The sequence below is a fragment of the Pipistrellus kuhlii genome, unplaced genomic scaffold (assembly GCF_014108245.1).
Source record: "Pipistrellus kuhlii isolate mPipKuh1 unplaced genomic scaffold, mPipKuh1.p scaffold_m20_p_62, whole genome shotgun sequence".
NCBI lineage: Eukaryota > Metazoa > Chordata > Mammalia > Chiroptera > Vespertilionidae > Pipistrellus > Pipistrellus kuhlii.
This window is the reverse complement of record NW_023425565.1, coordinates 1,341,385-1,368,230: the sequence shown is the minus strand read 5'-3', so window position 1 is coordinate 1,368,230 and position 26,846 is coordinate 1,341,385. Positions and strand designations below refer to the sequence as shown.

Genomic DNA, 26,846 nt, shown 5'->3' with positions numbered 1-26,846 from the left:
CGGGTTCGATTCCAGTCAAGGGCATGTACCTTAGCTGCGGGCATATCCCCAGTAGGGGGTGTGCAAGAGGCAGCTGATCGATGACTCTCTCTCATCGATGTTTCTAACTCTCTCTCTCTCTCTCTCCCCGTTCCTCTCTGTACAAAATCAATAAAATATATATTTAAAAAAACCAAAAAAACAAAAAAACAAAACAAAAACAAACAAACAAACATAGAGGTGATTAAATGTAAAAAAAAAGAAAGAAAAGAAAAAGACGACAAACACACAGGGCAAAGCATGGGCGTTTACCTGAGGGCGTCAGCACCATATTTATGAATGATGGAAAGTGGATCTGGATAATTCTTTTTTCGTTTGCTCATTTTCTGGCCATCACTTGAAAAACAAAAGTCAATGTCACAGTTTACCTTTATATATGGTTACAGCTATTTTCAACTGGAGTACATAAATGCAAAGGGCATACAGCCAATGTTAAGTACAACAAGCTGTCTGTCAGTATCTTTTCAAATACTGTGTTGATTCAACAGAGAAGTTTCAGGAGAAATGAAGGAAGACATTATAGTGGAACAGTTAAAAATACAGATGAAGCATTTACCTTACAGAAATGAAAATCTATAAACCTTACAACAAAGTTGACAGCTTTATTCATTGTCAGCAAACACTGGAAAAAACTCACTTGAGCAGGTGAAGAGTCAAACACTGGGTCACCCACATGCTTGTCAAAGAAAAGGAAGGAGCCACAGATACACAAGCCCCGGCACCCTCCAGGGAGTAACACTGAGCAGAAAAGCCAATCTCAAAAAGTTACACGTGGTAGGAATCTATTTACATAACAGACTTGAAATGAAACCATTTCAGAGATGGAGAACTGATCAGTGGTTTGCCAGGGGTTGGGGAGGAGGCTGAAAGGGCAGAAGGATGTGGGTGTAGTAGTGAAAAGGCAACAGAGGGACCGTGAGATGTTCAAAGGGTTAAATATCTTGGCTGTGCTGGTGGATAAAGGAATCTACATGTGATAAAGCTATATGCAACTAAACACACACAAATCAGTACACATAAAATGGGGAAACCTGACTAGGATCGGTGGATTGCATCAACGTCCTGGTTGTGATCATGTATTATAGTTTTGAAAAATGTGACCACAAGGGGAAGGAAACTGGGAAAACCCAAAAGGTGCCTCTGTTATTTTTCACAATTGCATGCAAATCTACAATTCAATAAAATTTTCAACTTAAAATGTGAAAAAGCACAGCCAGTACAGCCAGACTGCCTGGGTACTTGAATTTACCGCTTATTTATTGTGTGACTTTGGGCAAGTTACTTACTTTTCCTGAACTTCAATTCCTCAAATGTCAGAAGTACTCTGCAGGTTAAGTGTGTGAAATGTGTAATAGCTCACAACAGGGCCTACTGCCACCCACCTCACTGCACATAAAGCTGGGCACCTATGTGAACATTCTTAGTTTCTTATTTTTATTTGTTTCACTTTTAATAACGAGGAAGAACAGGGAAAAGAAGAATAAGACTCCTATGCAATACTAGAAACCTCTATAACCCATTAATTTCATCATGTTAAAAAGACAACAAAAATCTATATTAAAGAACCAGTGTACAGATTAAATTATGAGCTATAAGCAAAAGAGCTTCATGAAATTTTAAACACACACACACACACACACACACACACACACACACACCATTTTATCACTAAAAGATCCCAGAAAAGACCTCCCCTTCCATTAGGCTGAGCACTCAACCCAGCCCTGCTTCCTAAGACAAAGGGGAGTGGGCGGAGACAGAACACAAAAGATGGACAAGTGCACAGGACAGGAGTTGGATGAAAAGTACAGAAAAAATATAAAAAGCAGAGAGGGAATAGTAGGAACAGAATGGGGGCATTCCTGGATTTCTCTATTCCCAAAGGATGGTTAGGAACGGAGAACCTCGTCATTACACAGGAGTGCACCTGCCTTGCAAGGACGAGCCCATTCACAATCACATTCCTGAAAGGTGGTTGTCCAAAGAGAGCTGTGGCCAGCACTAGCAGAGTATAAAACCTGGAAAAAATAACACAAAGAAAGAGTTAAGAAACAAAGCAAGAAAAGAAATCCAACATAAGGAAAAACTATGTTTACTTGTTGAACTGAATTTCTATTTTGGATCTGTAACACTTCTTGATAAGCACATAAAGCAAAGGTTCTTAATTTTGGTAACTTATTAAATCATGTCAGGATCACTGGAAAAAATTATACCCAGGACCCACTGCAGAACAGGTACTGATCAGAAAATGAACTGTGTTATTGAGAGCGAACAAAGGCCTGGAGCCAGGTGCTGGCCAGTGGAGGACAGCACCAGCCCTCTCCTCGGGAAGCCAGCCGGACAGCTAAGAGGCAGAGGTCAGAGAGGAGAGGTCTCTCAGGACCTCCCCAAAATACAAAACTGAAAATCAAGAGATATCACCTTTAGCACAGAGCCATATTAGACAGTCTTATGACAAAAAACAAACCAGCCCCTCTCTCCCCAAAAGCAACATATCTCTCATTCAACCGTTAAAAGATAGACGACAGGAGCAGAGGCAGTATGTATTCTGTCAGTCAGATACCAAATATGTTGTTTATTTTGCTTGCTTGTTTCCTAAAAGGACTGCGTCACATCCCTGTAAGCTGTCCTGATAAGTGAGGCTCGTGTCACCTCTAAGCAGATTTGCACTCCAAGAAGATCCCAGGACATGAGCAGATGAGGCTGGAGACCAGACCCCTGGCTACATGAGCACCTGACAGGACATCCCATTCCCTAAGGACTGCTACCAGCTGCCAGATGCCACGACTCCTCTGAGAAACTCCCTGGGAAGAGGAGTTGTGCCTGGAACAGTTCCTACAGGTACATGGATTGGAAGTTGAAAACAGCACATCCCGAAACATCAGGCTGGAATTTAATCAGTTTGTGATGACTAATGCAATTTGTAAAAAGCAGAAAACACCACCAAAATTCCTTAAACACTCCTGTAAAAGCATTACTAATGAAAATATAATTAGAACCTGGACCAACCAAGATCATCCACAAAAAGAAGGTAACTAAACTTTTTTGTAATTAAGAGGGCAAGGGTATGGTTTTAAATAAGACACTAGGTAAAACCAATACCCAAATTCTCTCCCCATGATCTTTTAAATTCTAGATGTTTTAGAATGTTAATTTTGTAAAGCTAGTCTAACATCTAAGCATATTTCCAAGTATCCCTTTTTCATTTGTAGTATCCCACTCTTTATCCTGTATTTATTAGAAAATACTCATTACACATTTGAGTAAAGGTGTAATGAGAAGTACACAGCTATGATCACCACACATTAAGTGTTTTATCACTTAGTTCCAGTGAAACAAATCTCTATACTCCAAGATACAGTGAAATAACTGAAACTCTAAAACTACAGCCTCCCATAGGGAGAGACACCTACTCAAGACACTAACGGGCTGCTTGGTATAAGGAGCCGTGGGCAGAAGAACCTCTCTCCCTGATACAGTCTTCCCTGCACACAGCTGATAAAAACCATGTGCTCAGTAAAGTAGCTTCTAAATAAAATGAAATCAACAAAACACTTAAAAGAACAAGAAACATACCATCCTCTGGTTTGATCAATGCCTTCAGCAATGAAGTCTGCAGGAAATGCATCTTCAAATTCCTTCTTATTTTCAAAAGGGTAATGAACTTGAGCATAGGGCATGCTGCCACTCTCAAACCAACAGTCAAACACTTCAGAGATGCGACGCAGCAATCCCTTCCCACAGCGTGAAGGGATGGTCAGATGGTCAATGCTAATAAACAAAAACGTGTTAAGCACAACAGAACTTGCAGTTTAATTGCCAGTAGGAAACACAATCTCGTGAAAGCTCTTCATGTGAATAAAAATACCGCAATTCTCACAGGCTTTCAGAGAGCACACAGAGTGCTCCACCTCGGTTATGTGCCAGAGGCCCCGCCATCTACCTCAAGGACAGAAGCCACCCTTCCTCATTATGACCCAAGTTATCAACAATGTACTTCAGCAAACTAGTTTGACTTCTATATGCAGCTCTCGGATCTGCTAGAGAGACCACATCTTAACACATTGAGGACAGATCATGAGAATTCTCATTTCACATGATACAGTGCTTTACAAAGTATCATACTTTAAAAGGATATTAGCTTGTAAGAACATGTAATAACTTCAAAATGCAATGGGCATTTAATGTTAAAGCGTGCCTTTAACATTTACATAAAATGTTTTTTGTACTCGTTCAATAGAAACTTATCTGGCCACTGGGTGAAGCTAGCAATAAAACTACTGGTCTGCAATGTGTTAATAGGCTAAACCTAGGCCAAAGCTCTCAATGACAGAATTGACATGAATCACACACTTAGAAACTGACCTCTCTCTGTGGAGATCTGAGATCTTTGTTCCCGACAGTTCTTCAAGTTCTGCCATTGACCCAATGCATACTACCTGTCAAAACAAAGTTAAAAAGCAAAAGTGCCAGAGAGGCAAGGATCACAGAGTTTATCTCTGCGGCATTCGTGTTTAGTTTAGAAACCACAGATCTTCAGGACTAACCACCAACATGGCTACCCCCAGGAAAGACAGGTCACTGTCTGAGGAAGTGAGCAGATTTCCCTTCCTTGCTACCGACACCGTATTAGAGGAGGATCTACACCGAGATTTTAAACATTCACAGCCATCATTGAGGGGTTACTGTGTCAAAATGGTTGCAAAAATGACCAGCAGACTTGAAATGCTTAGAATAGTTGTCAGCAAATTCATTAGTCAACAGAGCCAAATATCCACAGTACAATGATTGAAATTTCTTTGGGAAGACAAATTTTTTAAACTTAAACTTACTTCTAACGCCACTTCTTCAAAATAGACTTGTCCAGGCCGTGGTATTTTGTGGAAGAGCCACTCTCAAGGGCCAAAGAGCCGCATGTGGCTCTCGAGCCTCAGATTGTCGACCATAGTCCTAGACTGTTCTCTAAGGCAGCGTTTTTCAACCGCTGTTCCGCGGCACACTAGTGTGCCGCGAGATGTTGCCTGGTGTGCCGTAGGTGCAGACAAGACAAGAATTTTATAATTTTTCACTATTTTGTTTACTTAATATTTCATAATAAAGTAATTATAAAATACTTTCTTTGTGTTTATTTGATTCCTATTCAAGAGAATTACTTTATATATAGTCAATATAGGCACAGAGTTAAATTTTTTAACATTTTCTAATGGTGGTGTGCCTCGTGATTTTTTTCATGAAACAAGTGTGCCTTTGCCCAAAAAAGGTTGAAAAACACTGCTCTAAGGCATCATAGTTTCTTCCTAGCATTTGAATTTGATTCTTTAACCTGGAATCTTCTGAAGTGAACGCTAGAAGTAAATTACTGTTCTGAGTCAAAATAGTGAGTCCTATTGCAAGATGTTAGAATTATGTCTGGGTAAGGAAGCTGAGATGGGCCCTCTGAGGCACTGCCACAGGAAGCCATCTGACGGGCTGCGGGGTGTCTCCGCTATCTGGCCTCTTTGCCCGCCCATCCTGACTGGTCCTGAGAGCCTCGACTCAGCCACTGACATTCACTGAGGTGCCTGGACTGCTGTGGCTCTAACGCTCTCAGCTTTCAGTGATGGCAGAGAGCCTCACCTTAAGTCTGACATATAACATTTACATAGACCTACACTCAAATAGAATCCCTCGGTTTTGTCGGGTAAAGGTCTGCAATGCTTAGGTAATATTTTTTTGTCTTCCTTTTCCATCACTCTAAGTTGGACTTAACATGCTATGACTTGGTGCAGATTATCTGTTCTGTTCATAAATAACTCACAAGAGGAAACAGAGATATGAGCAACACAAACAATTTAATGTGTGGCTTCCCTGAGAAAAATGCAAGTTACATTCACTTTTACACAAAGGGAAATTGTTAAAAATAGCATTAGAATCAAAATAAAGTTAAAGCTCTAAAAACATTCTTATTTATGTCATTATTATAGGAAGGAATGAGAAAAACATGAAATAAGGGGCAACAAAGGAAAAGAAAGAAGCCATCTTCTTTTACCCCGTATTCAGACGGAACAAAAGCACAAAGGGCTTCAATAAAAAACAACATGTGAAAACACCATCAGCCTCACCTCCTCGAAGTCCTCGCTGACCCACAGCGGGATGGGGGTGCCCCAGTATCTGTTTCTGGAAATTGCCCAGTCACGCGCGTCCTTCAGCCAGTTTCCAAACCGCTTCTCTCTCACAAACTCCGGGACCCTGGGTGAGAGGTCAGACACCGATCAGCTGCGAACATCACTGAGGAAACCTGACGGCACCGGCATCGGCCTTGGCATTGGCACTGAGGACCAGACACCCGGGAAACGCTGGGCTCCCGCCTGAGAGGTGGTTTCCCAGGTGAAGATGCTCTTTGTGGGAAACGTCACCGCACCAGGCCTCCCTGCCTGCCTTCCCTTGGGCACGGCCACAGTCCTCTGAACAGTCACCACAGGCTAGCCGGCCCGGCCCCGCTCCTATTTAGTTTCTGGGTCATCCACACACAGCGCTTTAATTGTAACTCACTGGTGTGGGCTCCCATCACCGAGTCCCGTGGTCAGCAAACTCATCAGTCCATAGAGCCAAATATCCATAGCACGACGACTGAAATTTCTTTTGAGAGCCACATTTTTTTAAACTTAAACTTCCAACGCCACTTCTTCCAAACAGACTTGCCCAGCCGTGGTATTTTGTGGAAGAGCCACATTCAAGAGGCCAAAGAGCCACATGTGGTTCGCGAGCCACAGTTTACCGACCACGGAACTAGAAAATAAGAGTCTGAACAGGTAGGGTGTTGGTAGCTGGCTGGTAGATGCCTCCCAGGCTCACGGCACATTGTGCACTGGGCTCCGCAACGAGGAAGTTCCTTAAATGCGCAGCTCACCTCAGTGCCCTCGCTAGCACCAGCCCTCCTGTGATAACCTTCCCTGGCAGAACTCACATCAGCAACTCCTGCCCTGAATTTCTCTTGTCTCAGATTCAGACACCTATCCTTTGAGGTTCAGCATTGCGGAAAAACTTAACAAGTTTAAGACCAAGTTAGGGTTCCCTAATACTGTATCATAAATGTCAGTTTAGAGGCCGGCACCTCCCACAGGACAATGGGTATTCCATATCCAGCACATCACACATTAGGAGAACTAGAGCGTTGTAGGTATAAAAATGAAAGAACAGCTTTTACTTGAGAAATCAGAATCACTTTGCTGGAAAAAAATAGAAAGCTACAGGCACTTCCTTTTACTGCCCTGAGATGCTCCCCATTCTTCCAAAATCAAATGTAGTCTTTAAGTTCTTATCAGGAGTTAAAAATACTGATTGCCCTCCAAACTCTGTTAAAAACATGCTTTTGCATACATAAATCCAGTCTTCCTTCATTGTTGTAATAGGTCGAGTAAAACTTCTTTTCAATCATTATCAGCTAAGAGCTTTTGTCCCCTCAGTGCAGCGGCCTGAACAAGACCACAGTCTGGGAGCTCACCAACTATCACAAGTAGTACATAGTACAGCTGATCCTTGAACATGTGTTTGAACTACAAGAGTCCAATTATATGCCAATTTTCTCAAGTGACCCAAACAGTTCAAACCTGGGCTGTTTAGGGCCAATGCCAAGGCTGGGACATCACAGATGTGGAGAGCCGACTGTTACGTTACACACGGATTTGTGACTAGGCAGACATTCGAGCCCCCAACTCCAGTGTTTTCTAAGGGCCAACTGTCATCATAAATGGGGTTGGTGGATATATCCATAAACAAACGTTTACCCTGAAAATGACTGTCATTTAAGGCTAATGAACACTTAGAGTACAGCCAGATGTTTTTCAGTCATCCAATTCTGTAAAATGAACAAACAGCAGTTTCTCATTTCCATTTGGCTTTTAAAAAAACGGTAAAGCCGAAACTGGTTTGGCTCAGTGGATAGAATGTCGGCCTGCAGACTGAAAAGTCCCAGGTTTGATTCCAGTCAAGAGCATGTACATTGGATGTCAGCACATCCCCAGTAGTGGGTGTGCAAGAGGCAGCTGATCAATGTTTCTCTATCATCGATGTTTCTAACTCTCTATCCCTCTCTCTTCCTCTCTGTAAAAAATCAATAAAATTAAAAAAAATATATGCCTTATAATAAAAAAAATGGTACTTTATTATATCTTATTTAAATTGTTTAGTTTCCTAAAAAGAAATAAAAATAGATGTTACTACAATATATAATGATGGCTATTAAAATTATTATGATTTGGGGGAGTGTAAACCAGTACTAACTATATGACAAAGAACATTCTAAAGACACACATCTTACTGCTCACCAGTAACACAGGTCATTGTTCCTCATCAGCTGGTCCACCATATGCTCAACCCGCACAAACCAGCTGGGCACCGCTTTGTAAATGAGTGGCGTATCCGACCTAGGAAAGCAGAATGGAGGTGCGGCTGGTCAGAAGGTGTGCAGGCACCCAGGACAGCCACCTTTAGTGTCTCACTGATGTCACCACCAGCTATTTGGCCTTCTGCAAAACTAAAGTCTACATCCTCCGTATTGGTCAGCACCCTCCACAAACCCCAGAAAGGCAAGCTAGTAAAAGAATACAAGACAAAATACATAGTTATCCTGATGTGGGACAGCTGTCCAGAAAAGATACCATATTCACCCAGCTTGTATGGCTCAGTGGGTGAGCATCAATCCATGTACTAAGAGGTCACAAATTCAATTCCTGGTTTGGGGCTTGATTCCCCAGTGGAGCCTACAGGAGCAGCTGACTGATGTTTGTTTTCTTCCCCCCGCTTCCTCCGTCTCTCTCTTTCTTCCTCTCTCAAATTTATAAAAACATTGAAAAAACAGATATCACACTTGGCAAAAATGAAAAATGAGAACATAACGTACCATGGAAGATTCCATTTCACCCAAATCTTTATAATTTTGTATTAAAACTTATCACATACATCTCACTTAATTCCATTAGAAAATTTTAAAGATGTTTCTCATCCTAAAGAAATGTGACTCCCACCACAAAATATATTTGTCTCTGTACGATGATAGAAAATATGCACATATATCTTTGCCCCTGGATCCTGGCACAGAGTTCCTGAAACCCTTCTCATTTCCTGGGTGACAGGAGTGTCTTTTGTTCTAATGAGGTGATGCTGGGTGGGCCCCTGGATGGGGGTTGGTCACTGGAAAGACGAAGCCATGACAGCTTGGAATTCCAGCCATCTTGCTGAGGAGAAGGGCCAACAACAGAGTTAATGGTTGACCATGCCTTTGTGGTGAAGCCTAAAATCTTCCAGTGCAGGGGTTAACGGTTTCCAGGTTGATGAATACATACATTGGAGGGTGACACACCTCAACTCCATGTGATACATGCTATGCCCATAGGACCCTCCCAAACCTCTCCATAAGGCTGCTTACCTGCATCCTTCAATAAATGTGTTTCCTGGAAATCTCAGCCTGACTAGCAAATGAATTGAACCGACCCATGCAGGGGACAGAGGGAACCTCTGAACTGAAGCCGATCTGTCTATCAAGGATTAATCCTTGGGACCTGATGATACATCTAGGAAAAACATCTACAATCTGGGGACTGAAAAATGTCATAAGTGAAATGTTTTATTTAAGTTGTAAAGATCACAGGATAAAAAAACAAGTAGGGCCCAGTCAGCAGAGCTCAGTGGTTGAGTGTTGACCTATGAACCAGATCACGGTTTGATTCCCGCTCAGGGCACATGCCAGGCTGCCGGCTTGGTCGCCAGTGTGTGGTGTGCAGGAGGCAGGTGATGTTCTTTCTCATCATCAATGTTTCTATCTCTCTCTCCCTCTTCCTTCCTCTCTGAAAAAAACAAAAATATATTTTAAAAACAAATCAGCAAAAAAACAAGAAACTAAATAGGGAAGAACTAGGTTTTTTCTTTACAGTCTGTGTCTGTATTTCTAACACAACTCCCGAGAAAAGAAATAATTGTATGCATTCATAACATTCTCCTTTGAGCAAGAAGGTAGTATCCAAACACAAGCTCTAAAGAATACAAATGAGATGGAAACCACCAACTGATGGAGTGGCACAAAAAATATGCACAAATTGAAAGCTCTGGCTCAATCAGTCCCCTTCTCACCTCCAGCAGAAAGGGTAGCTATGAGTGAAGGTACTGGCAACAAGAAGTCGGCCTTGCTCTTTCAGCATCCTGATGATATTTTTGTCAGCATCCTGTTAAAAAATTAAAATGTAGCTACTAAAATATCCTCCAGTATTTAGTAACATGATATAATTGAGTATTTATTAATAAAATCTGGTATTTAGATACCTGTATATGAGTAAAAGACACAAATAACAAATGTATTATATACATGATGCAACTGTATTTTGTAATACATGTAACTGCATGCACTTTTAAAATACATGCCATATCATTGAGGTAGTGCAGTATTCAATCAGCAATGACTACCCCAAGGTCACAACGTTGCTATATGAGTCACAGTCAGAGTCCATTTTTCCCAACTCCTTGAAACTACAGCCTGCTTCCTCTGAAGATACTAAACCCTCAAATGTAGCTAATAATAAGTCTACCTTTACTGATTTTATGTGCTGAAGCCAAACAAAACAAGCAGCCTCCTAAAAACAAATAAACAAACAAATAAAATCCCAGATGTGGAAGCCTTTTGATAAAATCTGATTAGTAAAAACAGCCGGATGAAATCAACACCTTTCTATGCCTTACAGTCACAGACCTTCACATACTGTCCCACGAAATCCGTCACTTCTGCTGTGAAACAGCCTGAAGCATCCACAGGGCACACAGGGACAGAATCTTTCTGAATGATGTTGAAGTCCATACAGACCCGATAGTCATCCTGAGGGGAAGGGGATCACAATAAAACAGTTCAAGTGTATGAGGAGGCAGTGCAGTTTTCAATCAGTAATGACTAACCCAAGGTCACCAAGTTGCTTTATGAGTCACCAGTCAGAGACTAGTATGGAGAGGGAGGTGTATAGGAATAATTTTCTGTATTCTGATACGAACCTCTCATCACTGTAATTATCACCCAACGAAAGTTAATTCAAAGACTGCACAGAGAATTAAACAGAGCATCATAGTGGCAGAGAATTATCATCTTGCCTTGTCTAACCAGCCATTATTTCAGACGAGATCGGGCACGTTCAGGGTGGTATGGCCGTAGACTAACCAGCCATTATTTCACAGACCCCTGCATACATGAGTATTTATCACTAAGTGAGAAAATGGCACAAAGACAGGTCACGGAGAGAATCAAGATGGCGGCCTAGACAAGCACCTAAGCTGCTGCCTCGCACAACAATTTTAAAACAACAACTAAAACCAGAATGGACATCATCTAAAACCACAGGAAAGCTGGCAGAGTGGGAAATCTATAACCAGAAAGAACAGAGGCTCACAGATCGGATCGGGAGCCACCAAGTGCTGAGGCAGGGTGATGCACACACAGAGAGGAAGTGCAGCCGAATGCCTGGCTGGCGGGAGGAGAAAGGAAGTTCCTGATTGCACTGAACCCTTTCTGACTGCACTGAACCCCAACCCCGGCAGAAACCCCGTGGACCCAGGCTCAGGCTCATATGGGTAGAGCCCAGACTATAGAGAAAGACACCTGAGACTGGGAGGCTGGGGGAGCCAGGAGCCGCAGAGAGCAGGGTCTACAGTCACGCGAAAGTGAGTGAGCGCAGAGAGGTTAGACGGCAGAGGTTGCCTCGGCCTCTCCATAGTGGAAGGAGTCAGAAGCTCCTGACTACAGAGACCTAAACCAATTCCGGGCGAGCCCCTGGGATACCCACACTCTTGCACGGGGAATCAAGATGGTCAGGTGGAAACTCAGGGGAGCCACAGAAGGCAGAGGTCAGGCGGAAACTAAGGCGAGCGCACAAGGGCAGGGCTGACTAGAAGCCAAGACTGTCAGCTCAGCACTGAGACTCCGCCCCATCCAAGCTGAGCACAGAGGCTTCTGCAACTTTGCAAGTCTGATCCTATAAGACTGTCTCCAATACAGAAGGTATCCCAGAGTAGACACAGTTGATACCCACATCCAATTTGCCTGAAGGTCAATTCCTCCCAGGAAAAATACCAACAACGATCAAGACTTAACTATAATAAGGTTGTAAACGCAGTCCACAAAGATGCACCAAGAGTGTCTACCTCAGGTAACTGGGGAGGCTGATCCACTGAGACATAGGGGACACCAAACACACAAAGCCATCCTATCAACTCTGAGAAGCAGCGAAAATGCCAAGACAAGGAAAGAAATCTCAAAAGAAAGAGATGGAGAAAAGACAAGACATAGAGTTCAAAACCATGGTAATAAGGTTTTTCAAGAATTTCCTAGAAAAAGCCAATAAAATAAACGAGACCTATGAGGATATGAAAAGGGATCAACTAGAAATAAAGAATACATTGTCTGAAATAAAAAAATATTATACAGAGTCCTAAAAACAGAATGGAAGATCACAAGAATCAAGTCAAAGATTTGGAACACAAAGAGCCATAGGATACTCCTCCGCAGAAGCAAGAGAATCCAGGAAGTTGAAGATAGTGTAAGAAGCCTCTAGGACAACTTCAAGCATACCAACATAGAATTATGGGAGTCCCAGAAGAAGAGAGAGAGCAAGATACTGAAAACATATTGAAAGAAATAGTGACAGAAAACTTCCCCCACCTGGGGAAAGAATGAGACTTACAATTCCAGGAAGCACACAGAACTCCAAACAAAAGGAATCCAAAGAAGACCATACCAAGACACATCATAATTAAAATTCCAAGAGCAAAAGACAAAGAGAGAATATTAAAAGCAGCAAGAGAAAAGCAGGTAGTTACCTATAAAGGAGCACCCATATGATTGTCAGCTGATTTCTCAACAGAAACCATGCAGGCCAGACGGGAATGGCAAGAAATATTCAAGGTGATGAATAGCAAGAACCTACAGCCAAAATTACTCTAGCCAGCAAAGCTATCACTCAGAATTGAAGGCCAGATAAAGAGCTTCACAAAGCTAAAAAAAACAAAAACAAAAAACAAAACAAACAAACAAACAAAAAACTAAAGGAGTTCATCACGGCCAAACCAGAATTATATGAATTGCTGAGGGGGGTTCTTTAGGAAGAGGAAGAAAATAAAGATAAAAATTATGAACAACAAATACATAACTATCAACAAGTGAATCTAAAAACCAAGGGAATTAAAAAATCTGATGAACAGCCTAAACCGGTTTGGCTCAGTGGTAGAGCGTAGGTCTGCGGACTGAAGGGTCCTGGGTTCATTTCCGGTCAAGGGCATGTACATTGGTTGCGGGCACATCCCCGGTAGGGGGTGTGCAGGAGGCAGGTGGTCGATGTTTTTATCTCATAGAAATTTCTAGCTCTCTATCCCTCTCTCCTCCTCTCTGTAAAAAATCAATAAAATATATTTTTTTAAAAATCTGATGAACAATATTTACTGGTGAATATAATAGAATCAGAGGTATGGAAGAGGAGTGGACTGACAATTCTCAGGGAAAAAGGGAGTGGGGGGTATGGGAAAAGACTGAACACAAACTGCACCTATGGATGAGGACAATAGGGGGTGGGGAAAGGGCAGAGGGTGGAATGGGAACCTGGTGGAGGGGATCAATGGAGGAAAAAAAAACACAAAAACATTTGTAATAATATGAACAATGAAGATTAAAAAAAAAAAAAAAAAGGGCAGGTCACGGTTATGCAGAAGTACAACTCTGCAGAGGTCATATGGTGTATCACCTGGCAAAATGCCACCTGGAAGGGTCTCAGGAAATCTGTACATAAAGTGGTTTAGAGGCTGCATGTCAGAGATCTGATTGTCTTTAACATTAATCTGCCTGGTATTCAGGGCAGATATATAAAGTACAGTATTACTACAGTAAATGACAAATAGTCATATGTACAGATAATGTAGATTACATATTAATATCAGGTGTACACCTCAGTGATGAGACATGACATAACTAAGTCCTGATAAATCTCCCTCCCATCTGACACCATACAGTTATTCCAGTTTTGTGGACTACATATTCCCTATGCTGTACATTGCACACGCAGGACTATTCTATAATGACTAATTTGTACATTTTAAAAATATATATATTTTTATTGATTTCAGAGGAAGGAAGAGGGAGATAGAAACATCAGTGAGAGAGACATATCCATCAGCTGCCTCCTGCACGCCCAACACAGGATCAAGCCTGCAGTTTGGGCTATGCCATGACCAGGAATTGAACCGGGGACCTCTTGGTCCATGGGATGCTGCTCAATCCACTGAGTAACTGCAGCCGGGCCAATTTGTACTTGATTCTTTCACCTTTCCACCCAATTCCCCAACCTTCTTCCATCTGGCAACCAACAAAATATTTTCTGTATTTATGAGACTGTGTCTGTTCTGCCTGACGGGTTTTTTAGATTCAACTGCTAATATGGATTTATTGTCATTTTATTGTTCAGTTTTTTATCTTTTATTTCCTTCATTTTCTTAAAGATCCTTTAACATTTCATGTAATATTGGTTTTGGTGGTGATGAACTCCTTTAGCTTTTTCTGGCCTGTGAATCACTTTTATCTATCCCTTAATTATAAATGACAGCTTTGCTCGGTAATCTTGGTTGTAGGTTCTTGCTATTCATCACTTTGAATATTCCACTCCCTCTGGCCTGCCAAGTTTCTGTACAGAAATCAGCTTGGCAGTCATGTGGGAGCTCCCTAGTAGTTAAACAACTGCTTTTCTCTTGCTGCTTTTCAGATTCTTTGCCCTTTTGTGTTTTAATTATGATGTGTGGGTTTCGTGTGTTCATCGTGTCCGAGACTGCACTTCTTGGACTTGTATGTGTATTTCCTTCACCAGATTAGAGGTGTTTCCTGTCTTTCTTTCTTTTTTTTAATCAGTTTCCAATTTGTTGCTCTCTCTTCTTCCGGCACCCCCATAAAGTGAACATTTGATACACTTGAAGTTGGCCCACTCTCCTTACACTATATTCTTAATTTTGTACTTTTTTTCTTTTTGCTGTTCTGATTGGGAGTTTTTTTCTTCCTTCTATTCCAAATCACTGATTTGATTCTGGGCTTCATCTACTTTACTGTTAATCCCATTACTTATTTTTTTTAAATATATTTTTATTTTTTCACTAGAGGCCTGGTGCACGAAATTTGTGCACGGGGGCAGAGGGTTGTCCCTCAGCCCAGCCTGCACCCTGTCCAATCTGGGACATCCTCTCACAATCCAGGACTGTTGGCTCCTAACTGCTTGCCTGCCTGCCTTGCTTTTTTTTTTCTTTTTCTTTTTTATTTATTTATTTTTAATCAATCTTTATTGTTCATATTATTACACAGGTTTCTCGTTTCTTCCCCCCTCCACCAGGTTCCCACCCCACCCTCTGCCCCCTCATCCTCATCCATTGGTGCACAGTTTATGTTCAGTCTCTTCCTCCCTCCCTTTCCCCGATAGTAAATCCCTTTTCAGATAGCAAATCTGTTACTTAGCATTTTCTCATATCAATAATACCTCCACATGCCCAATGATACACTTCACACAAAAGACATTTCCAAATAGGACAACCAGCCTCATCCAGGCCCCACCCAAGACACTCAGAGATCAACACCCCAGCACTATACTAACTCAACACATCCAGATATAAGCCTTCATCACTTGATTCAGCAGACCCTCAAGTTCCCGCAAAAGTTTCCAGCCATGTCTGAGAGGCCGCCGTGGGCAGGGGCGGGTGAGAAGCGAGCTGTTCCGGGCCTGGCTGTTCCGGGCCTGGCCTCTGTTGCTCTGGTTCGTTCCACAACCAGCTGCTCCATGTCTGGTCACTGCTGCTCCCGACCCAGTTGCTCTGGACTTGGCTGTTGCTGCTACAGGCCTGGCCACACCCGACTCGGCTGCTCTGGGCCCGGTTGCTCCGGGCCCGGCCGCTCCGGGCCTGGCTGCTCCCAGCCTGACAGCCGCTGCTCCGGGCCTGGCCGCACCAGACCCGGCTGCTTCGGGCCTGGCCGCTCCCAGCCTGGCAGCCGCTGCTCCGGGCCTGGCCGCACCGGACCCGGCTGCTCCAGGCCTGGCCGCTCCCAGCCTGGCAGCCGCTGCTCCAAGCCTGGCCGCTCCCAGCCTGGCAGCCACTGCTCCGGGCCTGGCCACACCAGACCCGGCTGCTCCGGGCCTGGCCGCTCCCAGCCTGGCAGTTGCTGCTCCGGGTCTGGTCACTGCCACTCCCGACCTAGTTGCTCTGGACTTGGCTGTTGCTGCTACAGGCCTGGCCACACCCGACCCGGCTGCTCTGGGCCCGGCCGCTCCGGGCCTGGCTGCTCCCAGCCTGTCAGCCGCTGCTCCTGGCCTGGCCGCACCAGACCCGGCTGCTCCGGGCCTGGCCGCTCCCAGCCTGGCAGTCGCTGCTCCGGGTCTGGTCACTGCCGCTCCCGACCTAGTTGCTCTGGACTTGACTGTTGTTGCTACAGGCCTGGCCACACCCGACCCAGCTGCTCTGGGCCCGGTTGCTCCGGGCCTGGCCGCTCCGGGCCTGGCTGCTCCCAGCCTGTCAGCTGCTGCTCCGGGCCTGGCCGCTCCCAGCCTGCCTGCCTGCCTTTCTGATTGCCCTTAACCACTTCTGCCTGTACATTGCACACCCAGGACTATTTTATAATGACCAATGATCACCCCTAACCACTCCCCTGACAGCCTGTTTGTGCCCAACTGCCCTCCTCTGCTGGCCTGGTCACCCCTAACTACCCTCCCCACCTCCAAGCTTGATTATCCTAACTCCCCACCCTTGCAGGCCTGGTCCCTCCCAACTGCCTTCCCCTGCTAACCATCTTGTGGTGGCCATCTTGTGTCCACATGGGGTCAGACATCTTTGACCACATGGGGGTAGCCATCTTGTGTGTTGTAGTGTATCAATTTGCCTATTATTCTTTTTTTTAAAAATATATATTTTGAATTTTTACAGAGAGGAAGGGAGAGGGATAGAGAGTCAGAAACACTGATAGGAGAGAAACATCGATCAGCCTCCTCCTGCACACCCCGTACCGGAATTGAACCTGGGACCCTCCAGTGGGCAGGCCAATGCTCTATCCACTGAGCCAAACTAGTTTTGGCACCTATTATTCTTTTACTAGATAGGACAGAAGCCTGGTGCATGGTGGGAGGACGGCTGGTTTGACCTGAAGTGTCCTGGATAAGGGTGGGGATTCCCTTGGGGTGTGGAGTGGCCTGGGTGAGGGGCCTGTGGTGGTTTGCAGGCTGGCCACACCACACACACACACACACACACACACACACACACACACCATGACCCAAGCAGAGGCCCTGGTATCTGGAAATTATTTACCTTCTACAAGTGAAACTTTATAGCATTAAGCGGAGCCAAGCCTCCTGCTCATTCTGTGGCCACAGCCATCTTGGCTGGGTTAATTTGCATACTTGCTCCTGATTGGCTGAAGGGTGTGGCTTGTAAGTGCAGCAGAGGTATGGTAAATTTGCATATTACTCTTTTATTATGTAGGATTGATTTCAGAGAGGGAAAGGGAGAGATATAAACATCAACGATGAGAGAGAATTACTGATTAGCTGCCTACTGCACACTAACTTTGGATGGAGCCCACAACCCAGGCAGAGACCCCTGACCGAAATCGAACCTGGGACCCTTTAGTCAACAGGCCAACGCTCTATCAACTGAGCCAAACTGGTTAGGGTGCATTACTTATTCAGTATTTCAGTTGGTGTTGTCTTCCGACTTGTCCTTTTTTATGCTGATGAAGTTCTTAATAAGTTCACAGAATATCCTTATGGCCAGTGTTAGAACTCTGCATCTAGATTGCTTGTCACTCCTTTGTCTACTACTTTTTCTGAAGTTTTGTTCTGCTCTTTCCTTTGGGACATATTTGTCTTCTCTTTTTGGCTATCTCCCTGTGTTTGTTTCTATGTGTTAAACGGGCTGCTATGTTTCTCAAGCTTGGCAGAAGGGCCTCATGTAGTAAAGGTTTTATAGGATCCAGTAACACAGCTTCCCCTATTACCCAGGCTGGGCCCATCCTCTTATAGTTGAGCCTTAATGGCTCTTGGCATGTCAATGGGAAGGATTTATCCCCAGGCTGACCAACTACAAAGATTGGCTGTGACCACAGAACAGCAACCTCCAACTACTGCAGGATCAAATGTGTAGGAAATCACCCCAAAGAGCAGGACTTACTTCAGTGGGGCTCTGGTACATGCTGAGTCTACCCCGTGTGTATGTTACTTGTAGAGGTGGTTGGTTGGTGGTGCTTTGACGTGGTCCGAAGGTGACCACTGGGTGTGCTGGCTCTGGGGCCTCCAAGTTCTCAACCCCTCACCAGACCTCCCAGCCTATATATAGGGTTCTGGTTCCAGTCCTCATAACTTCTAGCTGTGAAAACCAGCTGGAATGAAGGGAAACTATGGCAGCTGGACCCCCAGCTATTCTTCTTAAAGGGCCGATGTGGACCAACTCAGACTCACTCTCTGTGATCTCCAAGCATTGAGGCAGCAGTTTGAATGACAGCAGAAACACACAGGCCTGGCATCAGTGTGAGAGCTGTGGGGGCAGTTTTTTTCAAGACAGAAATGCTGGCAGAGGCCAGTGTTCCTTTGATGAGCCTTCCCAGCACAGAGTCTTGCAGGCAACATATCTAAGACTCTGTCAACCTGGCTATCAATGTTTCTCCATACCTGGTGATTTTCCAGGCCTACCCAAGTGATTTCCAGTGGCTTATTCATACCAAAAGCCTATGTTGGCTCGTGCTTAAGAATTTCCTCAGATTTCTCAAGCAGCATCTGACTTCATTGTGCCCCATACCTCTCATAAAGTGGCCCCAAGCCCTGGCACTAGCAGTAGTCTGCCTTGATTTCCAGAAACCTGACTCCATGGCTTAATCAAGAGTGGTGACCAACACAAAAAAATGCATGCACACAGGCAAACACACATACACAAGACATGTCTTTATAACACTGATAAGATATATACTACTCACAGCACCAAAATAAGGAGCTTGATGCACCACCCCAGTGCCTTCTTCCTCCTTCACATAGTTGTCAACAAGCACTGTAAAAGCGCCATGCTCTTTCCACTGGAAAAGAAAAGGATTAAAAGATGAAACAATACCATATCATAATATAATTTGATAACCATTTTTAGAGCTCGAAAAAACTTTTAACATGAGATTATGTTCAGTGATGGAAATGGCAATAATTCAGACTGGAAAGAAACATGCTAGTTCTATACATCACATCATGAATAATGCATCCCTAATAAATGAAATAATTATCTGAAGTGGCAGGAAATATGTCCAACTTTTTTAGTGAAAAAATGGGCTTTTCATTATTTCTCCTGGACCGAATTCCTCTCCCCAGCATACTATTTATCATAGTTTCAAAAAACATACTCCTCAAATTATTCCCTTCCTGGTACATAGTTAACCCTTGAACAATGCAGGGGTTAGGGGCACCAAACCCCATACAATGGAAACCTGAGTGTAACTTTTGACACTAAAATTGGCCCTTCCCATCCTTGAATTAAACCAACCGTAAATTGAAAACTATATTTTCAATTTGCAGTTGGGAATGCAAAGAAAAACTGTTCTCTATCCATGGTTGGTTAAATAAAATCCATGTATAAGTGAACCAGGGCCTTATTGGAGGGTCAAGTGTATTTTCAATCTCTGCATACACTTTGCTTCTCTTTCTCAAGTGGTTCAGCTGTAAAACGTAAACTTTGAAAGAAACGGGGGAGGGCCGAGAGCTACAAGTTATGTCCTATTTGCAGATATTGTAACCTGGGGGGAAAGGGGTGTGTGTGTTTCTAATGAGACTTCATTTCTAACAACAATAAAACACGTGCCCTTAGCAGAAACTGGTTTGGCTCAGTGGTAGAGCGTCGGTCTGCGGACTGAAAGGTCTCAGTTTCAATTCCGGTCAAGGGCACGTACATTGGTTGCGGGCACATCCCCAGCAGGGGGTGAGCAAGAGGCAGCTGGTCGATGTTTCTCTCTCATTAACATTTCTGGCTCTCTATCTCTCTCCCTTCCTCCTCTCTGTAAAATATCAATAAAATACATATTTTTTAAAAAATACACGTGCCCTTAATCCCTATAGGTTTGTACATATAAAGCTACAGACTTATTTTCCTATCTTCATCTCTTAATATTTCTTTTCAGATGCCAATTATTTTAGCCCAACTAAAATCCTTGGCTTTCTTACCTACCTGCATTTGCAAAAAGTACGTTCAGAAATGACTTTCACAATTAAAACTACACAGTGAAAAATGTATTAGAATTTCCATGTTTTAAAAATATTCTGGTTGCCAAAACTGGTTTGGCTCAGTGGATAGAGCGTTGGTCAAGGGTACCAGGTTCGATTCCCGTCAAGGGCATGTACTTTGGTTGCAGGCACATCCCTGGTAGGGAGTGTGCAGGAGGCAGCTGGTCGATGATTCTCTCTCATTGATGTTTCTAGCTTTCTATCCCTCTCTCTTCCTCTCTGTGAAAAACAAAAAAATATATTTAAGAAAAAAAAATTCTCGTTGCACTTGTGTTTCTCGGAGAACCCAGAACAAAGTTGATGAAATGGTTTGCCTAAATCACACACCAGCAATAATGAAGCCGGGTCCTGAAACAAGGCCTTCTGGTTCAAAATACAGACAATGACCTCACAGCTCTTAAACTGTTGGCACTTGCTTAAAAGTAAACATGACAACTAGAGATTTTCAACTGCTGTAACCGAAATCACCTGTAAATGCTTATGGTGTGGTCCAACAGGTACTGAGAGGTGTGTCTTCAAAGACAAAGATGGAGAGAACATGTGTGTCCTCAGGGAACACAAAGGTATTTTGCTACTTAAAACTGTACACCAAAAACCCCCACACTCAATTCCCATCTCTCCGGGTGCAGCTCTGGACCAAGCCCTGCTGTGGCTGGCCAGCAGTCAGCACAGAGCACTAGAGTGCTGCCCCCACATACTCTCACAGCTCCCATTTAATATTTCAGAGCATGTGCATTTCAGATATACATCAGATGATTTTGTCCTAAGTCAAAGAATTTGTAGCTTTTTCTGAAATTCACAGAAGGTCCCAGAAATTTCAGGAAGTTAACTAAATGAATCGGGTAGATCTTACTTATCATCTATATACTGAGTGCATATTTCATTGACTTAACCCAAAGCTCCTATCGAGAGTGTCCATGTGCATTTTCTGAGAGGGTTTAGCTTTCCTCAGGCTCTAAATAGGGCCTGTAGTTCAGAAAGTTGAGAAGTAATTGACCTAGTGGCAGAGTTTTAAGACAAACAAAAACACACGAAATATGTTAAGATACATGAGAAAAGAATGCAATAATGGTATTATTCTGAAGACAACTAAGAGATACTTCAGAAAACACCGTTTTGCTGATGGCATCCAATACAGGCCATTTCAGAAAGGTGAAGCAAATTTTAAGAGGAGGAGAATGTAATGAAGATAGCCAGAAGCAGGGGGAGGGGCAGTTTGACTGAGGCAAAAGAAAGGTTAGGGGATGTGACTAGGAAGCAGGTCTGCCTCACGCCAAGTGGAGAGCGCCTGGCGAGGAATGTGCTGGCAAACGAAATGACTACAGCCTCACAGGAAGGGACCAGACAAGGCAAAACGGAGGGACAGCCACCAGAGCAGCATGTAATGAGGGAAAGGATGCTAGTCAGGAGACAAAAAACATGGGGAAGCACTCAAGGAAAGAAACATGTGAGCAATACTGTGGACAGAGTCCAAATGGCCGAGGTCACCTGCGCTAACCAAACTCACCCCTGCATTGAAAACAGAGATGAGCACGTTTCATCCTGGGCCACAATGCCAGTTATTTTATTGCTAATTCTATGCCAAGCTGAATATGTTTCTTTCTTTCTTTCTTTAAAAAAAAAATATATATATATATATATTTTATTGATTTTTTACAGAGAGGAAGAGGGATAGAAAGCTAGAAACATCAATGAGAGAGAAACATTGATCAGCTGCCTCTTGCACGCCCCCTACTGGGGATATGCCCGCAACCAAGGTATATGCCCTTGACTGGAATCGAACCCTGGACCCTTCAGGCCGTAGGCCGACGCTCTATCCACTGAGCTAAACCGGTTTCGGCTGAATATGTTTCTTACATAATATAACAAGCTAGGTCAGTTCTGAGGGCGTTACTCATCATTTTACTCTATGACAAGCATGTCAAATCATTCATTGGATGACCAGCAGTCAGTGGGCCACATACCTCGTTTAAATAAAAGACAGGCTTGCTCTAAGACCTATAAATAAGTATCAATTCCCGTTGACCTTGTTGTTTTGTTGGTGATTAAGTTTGCAACTATAGCTGCAAATCCTGTTGTCAGAAAATGAAAACCACATAAAACAGCTTTCTGAGCCCTAACCAGTTTGGCTCAGTGGATAGAGCATCAGCCTGCATACTAAAGGGTCCCAGGTTCGAAGGTCAAGGGCATGTACCCTTGTTGCAGGCACATCCCCAGTGGGAGGTGTGCAGGAGGCAGCTGATCCATGTTTCTACAATAACTTCTCCCTTCCTCTCTGTAAAAAAAAAAAAAAAAAAAAAAATCAATAAAATATATTAAAAGCAAAACAAACAAACAAAACCCAAACCCAGCTGTGTGACTCCTCAGAGAGACAACCAAGTGTCTATTGTGTGGCTGTGCTGAGGTGCCCAGGTTTAAAGGACTAACTGGAAGTAAACTGTTCATCTTACCCACAGTATATTCCGAGCACTGTCCTAAATTTATAAAATAGCCAACTACAATCCCTCCTCTTCCTTGGCAATAAGCAGACCATAAACAATAAATATATACACAGTGAATCTTAGGAAATGTAAGTGACTTCTAACACAATTTGAGAAAACTATTTTTAAAATTATTATAAGAAGGCAATACAGGGAGAATCAAGATGGCGGCCTAGGTAAGCGCCTAAACTGCTGCCTCGCACAACAATTTCAAAATAACAACTAAAAGACAGAATGGACATCATCCAAAACCACAGGAAAGCTGGCTGAGCAGGAAATCCAAAACTAGAAAGGAGAGAGGCTCATGGTTCGGATCTGGAGCTGCAAAGCACTGAGGTAGGGAGATGCTCACGCAGAGAGGAAGGGCGGCCAAGTGCCTGGCTGACGGGAGAAAAAAGGAAACCCCCAACTGCACTGAACCCCAGGTTCCAACTGCAATGAATCCCAGCCCGGCTAAAACCCTGTGGACCCACGCTCAGACCGAAGAGAAAGGCACCTGGAGACTCAGAGTCTGGGAGACGCAGGGGGAGCTGGGAGCCGCAGCGCGCGAGCGAGTGTGTGCAGAGAGGTATGACCGTGGAGGTTGCTGCAGCCTCTCCATAACGGAAGGAGTCAGAGGCTCCTAACTGTACTGAATCCCCAGCTCGAACTGCACTGAGCACTGAAACCCAGTTCCAGGGGAGCACCTTGATTGCTCTTACAAGGGTAATCCAGACTGTCAGGCGGAAACTCAGGGGAGCCATGGAAGGTAGAGGTCTGAGGCGCACGCACAAGGGCAGGGCTGATGGGAAGCCAAGACACTCCGCCCCATCCAAGCTGAGCTCAGAGGCTTTTGCAATTTTGCAAGTCTGATCCTATAAGACTGTTTCCAATACAGAAGGTATCCCGGAGTAGACACAGCTGATACTCACATCCAATAGGTCTACAGGTCAATTCCTCCCAGTGATACCAACTACAATCAAGACTTGACTACAACAAGGCAGTACACAAAGGTGAGCACCAAGAGTGTCTACATCAGGTAACTGGGGAGGCTGACCCATCAGACCATATAGGGCAGGGGTGTCGAACTCAATCAGAGAAGGGGCCAAAATCTAAAATCCAGCCTAAATCGCGGGCCGAATGGTTTACTGAACAGTCATAAACTGACAATGTTAACCAGAAATGTGAATTTAAAATGAGTGGAACAATCTTTTCCTTAACAGTGCTGTTAACCAACTCACATGCTATCAAGCAAAACAGTAATATTGGTATCAAGCAAAACAGTAATATTGGAATGTACCTAAAATGCTCATTGTTTTGTTTTCTGGCTAGATGTCTGACACCGTTTTCCCCGGATCAATGAGTCAATGTTCGGTTTTATTTCTTGGGCTGTAGCAACCCGCAAAACAGCATGGAGGTTGTCATCGGTAATGCGTGATCTGTGCTTGTTTTTGTTCAGATTCATTATTGAAAACATCTGTTCACAAAGATAGGTGCTCCCGAACATGGATAGAATACGGGCAGCATGAAGTCGGAGCTCTGGCATTGAGTCAGGGGGCAGTAGAGGGTAGAAGTCCTCAATTTCAACATCCTGAAACCTTGATTTCAGGCCACTGTCAGACTGAAGCTCGATTATCTCCATCTGAAGGTGATGGGGCACATTGTTGACATCAACTGTAAAAGGATTGGCAAAGATGTCAAAGCCTGAGTGCTGTGTTCTAAAGTCAGAGAAGCGCCGCTCAAATTCACTTAGTAAACGGCTAACTTTGGTAGCCAGCCGACTGCAAGGAAAAGTACCAGAAATAGTGGTTGAGATACTCAAACAAACGGGAAAGTGGGCAAGATTGTCCTGTTCCAGTTGGGACTTCCATAGTTGAAGTTTACGCTGGAATGCTGTGATCATGTCAGACATCTTCGTGATGACTTGTTTGCATCCCTGCAGCTTCAGATTCAGTTGGGCGAGATGCTCGCATATGTCACACATCATAGCAAAATCACATAGCCAGGCGGGATCCGACAGTTCAGGCAAGGGCTTTCCTTTACTTTCCATGAAAAGAGCAATTTGTTCTCTGAGCTCAAAAAATCTTTTGAGGACTGCGTTCTTGCTCAGCCATCTTACTTCTGTGTGGTATGGCACGTCTCCATGCTCTGCACCCACCTCCTGTAAAAACTGCTGGAACTGGCGATGATTCAGGCCACGTGCCCATATAAAGTTAATAGTTTTAATGACTGTGGTCATTATGTCATTCATGTCCAGAACTTTTCCACACATAGCCTCTTGGTGGATAATGCAATGATAAGTAATCAAGGGTGTGTGGCAGTGACTTTTTTGCATTCTTTCCTTCATTAGTCCAACCAAGCCTTTCTTTTCTCCGCACATTGAAGGTGCGCCATCGGTAGTTAGCCCCACCAACTTTTCCCAGGGTAATTTAAAATTATTTATAGATTTCTCCACAGCCTCAAATACCATATATCTCTACCAGTCGTCGTCCCATGCATGGCAGCTACATCCAAAAGTTCCTCAGTGACAGAGAAGTCGGTCTTCATAGCACATATAAAGATGGACAGCTGCGCTGTATCAGTGTTGTCTGTGCTTTCATCGATAGCAAGTGAAGAAGCGAGATAACTGCATGCCTGTTCGGCCAGCTGTGATGATAGATTTCCTGAGAGTTCTTGAACTCTATCTGCAATGGTGTTTCTTGACAAACTGACATTTTGGAAACTCTGTATCTGGTCTGGGCATACTTGCTCACACACTTTTAGCATGCATTGCTTCAAAAAGGCACTCTCTGAAAAACACCTTGAAGTACGGGCAATTTCTTCAGCCACTATAAAGCTTGCTTTCACTGCAGCATCATTTTTCGCTGTAGCCTTTGTAAACATTTGCTGCTGTGATTGTAGTTTGCCTTTTAGTTCTTTAACAATTTTATGCTTTTCTTCCAAAGTATATTTGCCATACTTAACATTATGTTTGGTGTCAAAATGACGACGTATATTGTACTCTTTCATCACCGACACTGTCTCATAACACAATATACACACTGGTTTGCCCTCTCTAAGCACAAACATGTATTCATTTTCCCATTTGTCATTAAATTGTCTGCCTTCACCGTCAACTTTTCTTTTCCTGGACATTTTGGGATCAATATTGGCAGTAAAAGATGTAGTTTATTGGAAATCTGCGTTAGAAGGAAAAAGTTGAAAACTGCACAGGGATAGCTTGATTTGGCAGATGGAGTGGAGAAAAAAAAAGTCAGTCAATAAATGCCTGGCTGGGTACAGATAGCAGATTCTGTTGCAATTTTTATGCCTGCACTTTATGCCAGGAACTGGCAGCTTCTGCTGTGTATTTTTTATGCCCGCACACTCACTCTCTCCTCTGCTCTGTCACCCGCACAACCACATCGGATGCCGGACTATAGGTCACGCCTCCTGAATCTCGCGTGACTTATCTATGCGCATGCGTAATATAGATAGCAAGTACGGCTGGCTGGCGAGATCACAAGCCTCCTATGTCACCGCGCGTCATTGTGATGGAATGCAGCGGAGTGCAGTGATGACAGCACGGTGCGGGCCACATTGCAAGGCCTGGCGGGCCGAATTTGGCCCGCGGGCCTTGTGTTTGACATGTGTGATATAGGGCATCAAGCACACAAAGCCAACTCAGGGAAGCAGCGAAAATACTGAGACAGCCGAAGCCGGCTTGGCTCAGTGGTAGAGCGTCGGTCTGCGGACTGAAAGGTCCCGGGTTCGATTCCGGTCGAGGGCATGTACATTGGTTGTGGCTGCTTCCTCCTCGGTAGCGGGTGTGCAAGAGGCAGCTGGTCGATGTTTCTCTCTCATCGATGTTTCTGGCTCGCTCTCTCTCTCCCTTTCTCTCTGTTAAAAATCAATAAAATATATTAAAAAAAAAAAAAAAAAGAAAAAGAAAAAAAAAGAAAATACTGAGACAAGGAAAGAGATCTCAAACAAAAGAAATGGAGGAGAACAAAAGTCTGGATATAGAGTTCAAAACCACAGTTATAGGATTTTTCAAGTATTTCCTAGAAAAGTCTGATAAATTTAATGA

The 26,846-nt window shown here is 43.7% G+C and overlaps 1 protein-coding gene across 2 annotated transcripts in view; it reads right to left on the bottom strand.

Moving 5' to 3' along the window:
* Positions 1-26,846, bottom strand: part of IARS1 (isoleucyl-tRNA synthetase 1) — a 97,728-nt gene that overhangs the window by 47,915 nt on the left and 22,967 nt on the right. For both annotated transcript variants that reach the window (XM_045575047.1, XM_036420099.2), the window contains exons 10-18: positions 19,034-19,129; positions 10,760-10,882; positions 10,147-10,238; positions 8,346-8,444; positions 6,141-6,267; positions 4,405-4,478; positions 3,616-3,810; positions 1,971-2,057; positions 292-375 (exon numbers count right to left, since the gene is read on the bottom strand). In XM_045575047.1, coding sequence (XP_045431003.1) covers positions 292-375; positions 1,971-2,057; positions 3,616-3,810; positions 4,405-4,478; positions 6,141-6,267; positions 8,346-8,444; positions 10,147-10,238; positions 10,760-10,882; positions 19,034-19,129 — 977 coding nt within the window. The remainder of the gene's footprint in view (positions 1-291; positions 376-1,970; positions 2,058-3,615; positions 3,811-4,404; positions 4,479-6,140; positions 6,268-8,345; positions 8,445-10,146; positions 10,239-10,759; positions 10,883-19,033; positions 19,130-26,846) is intronic.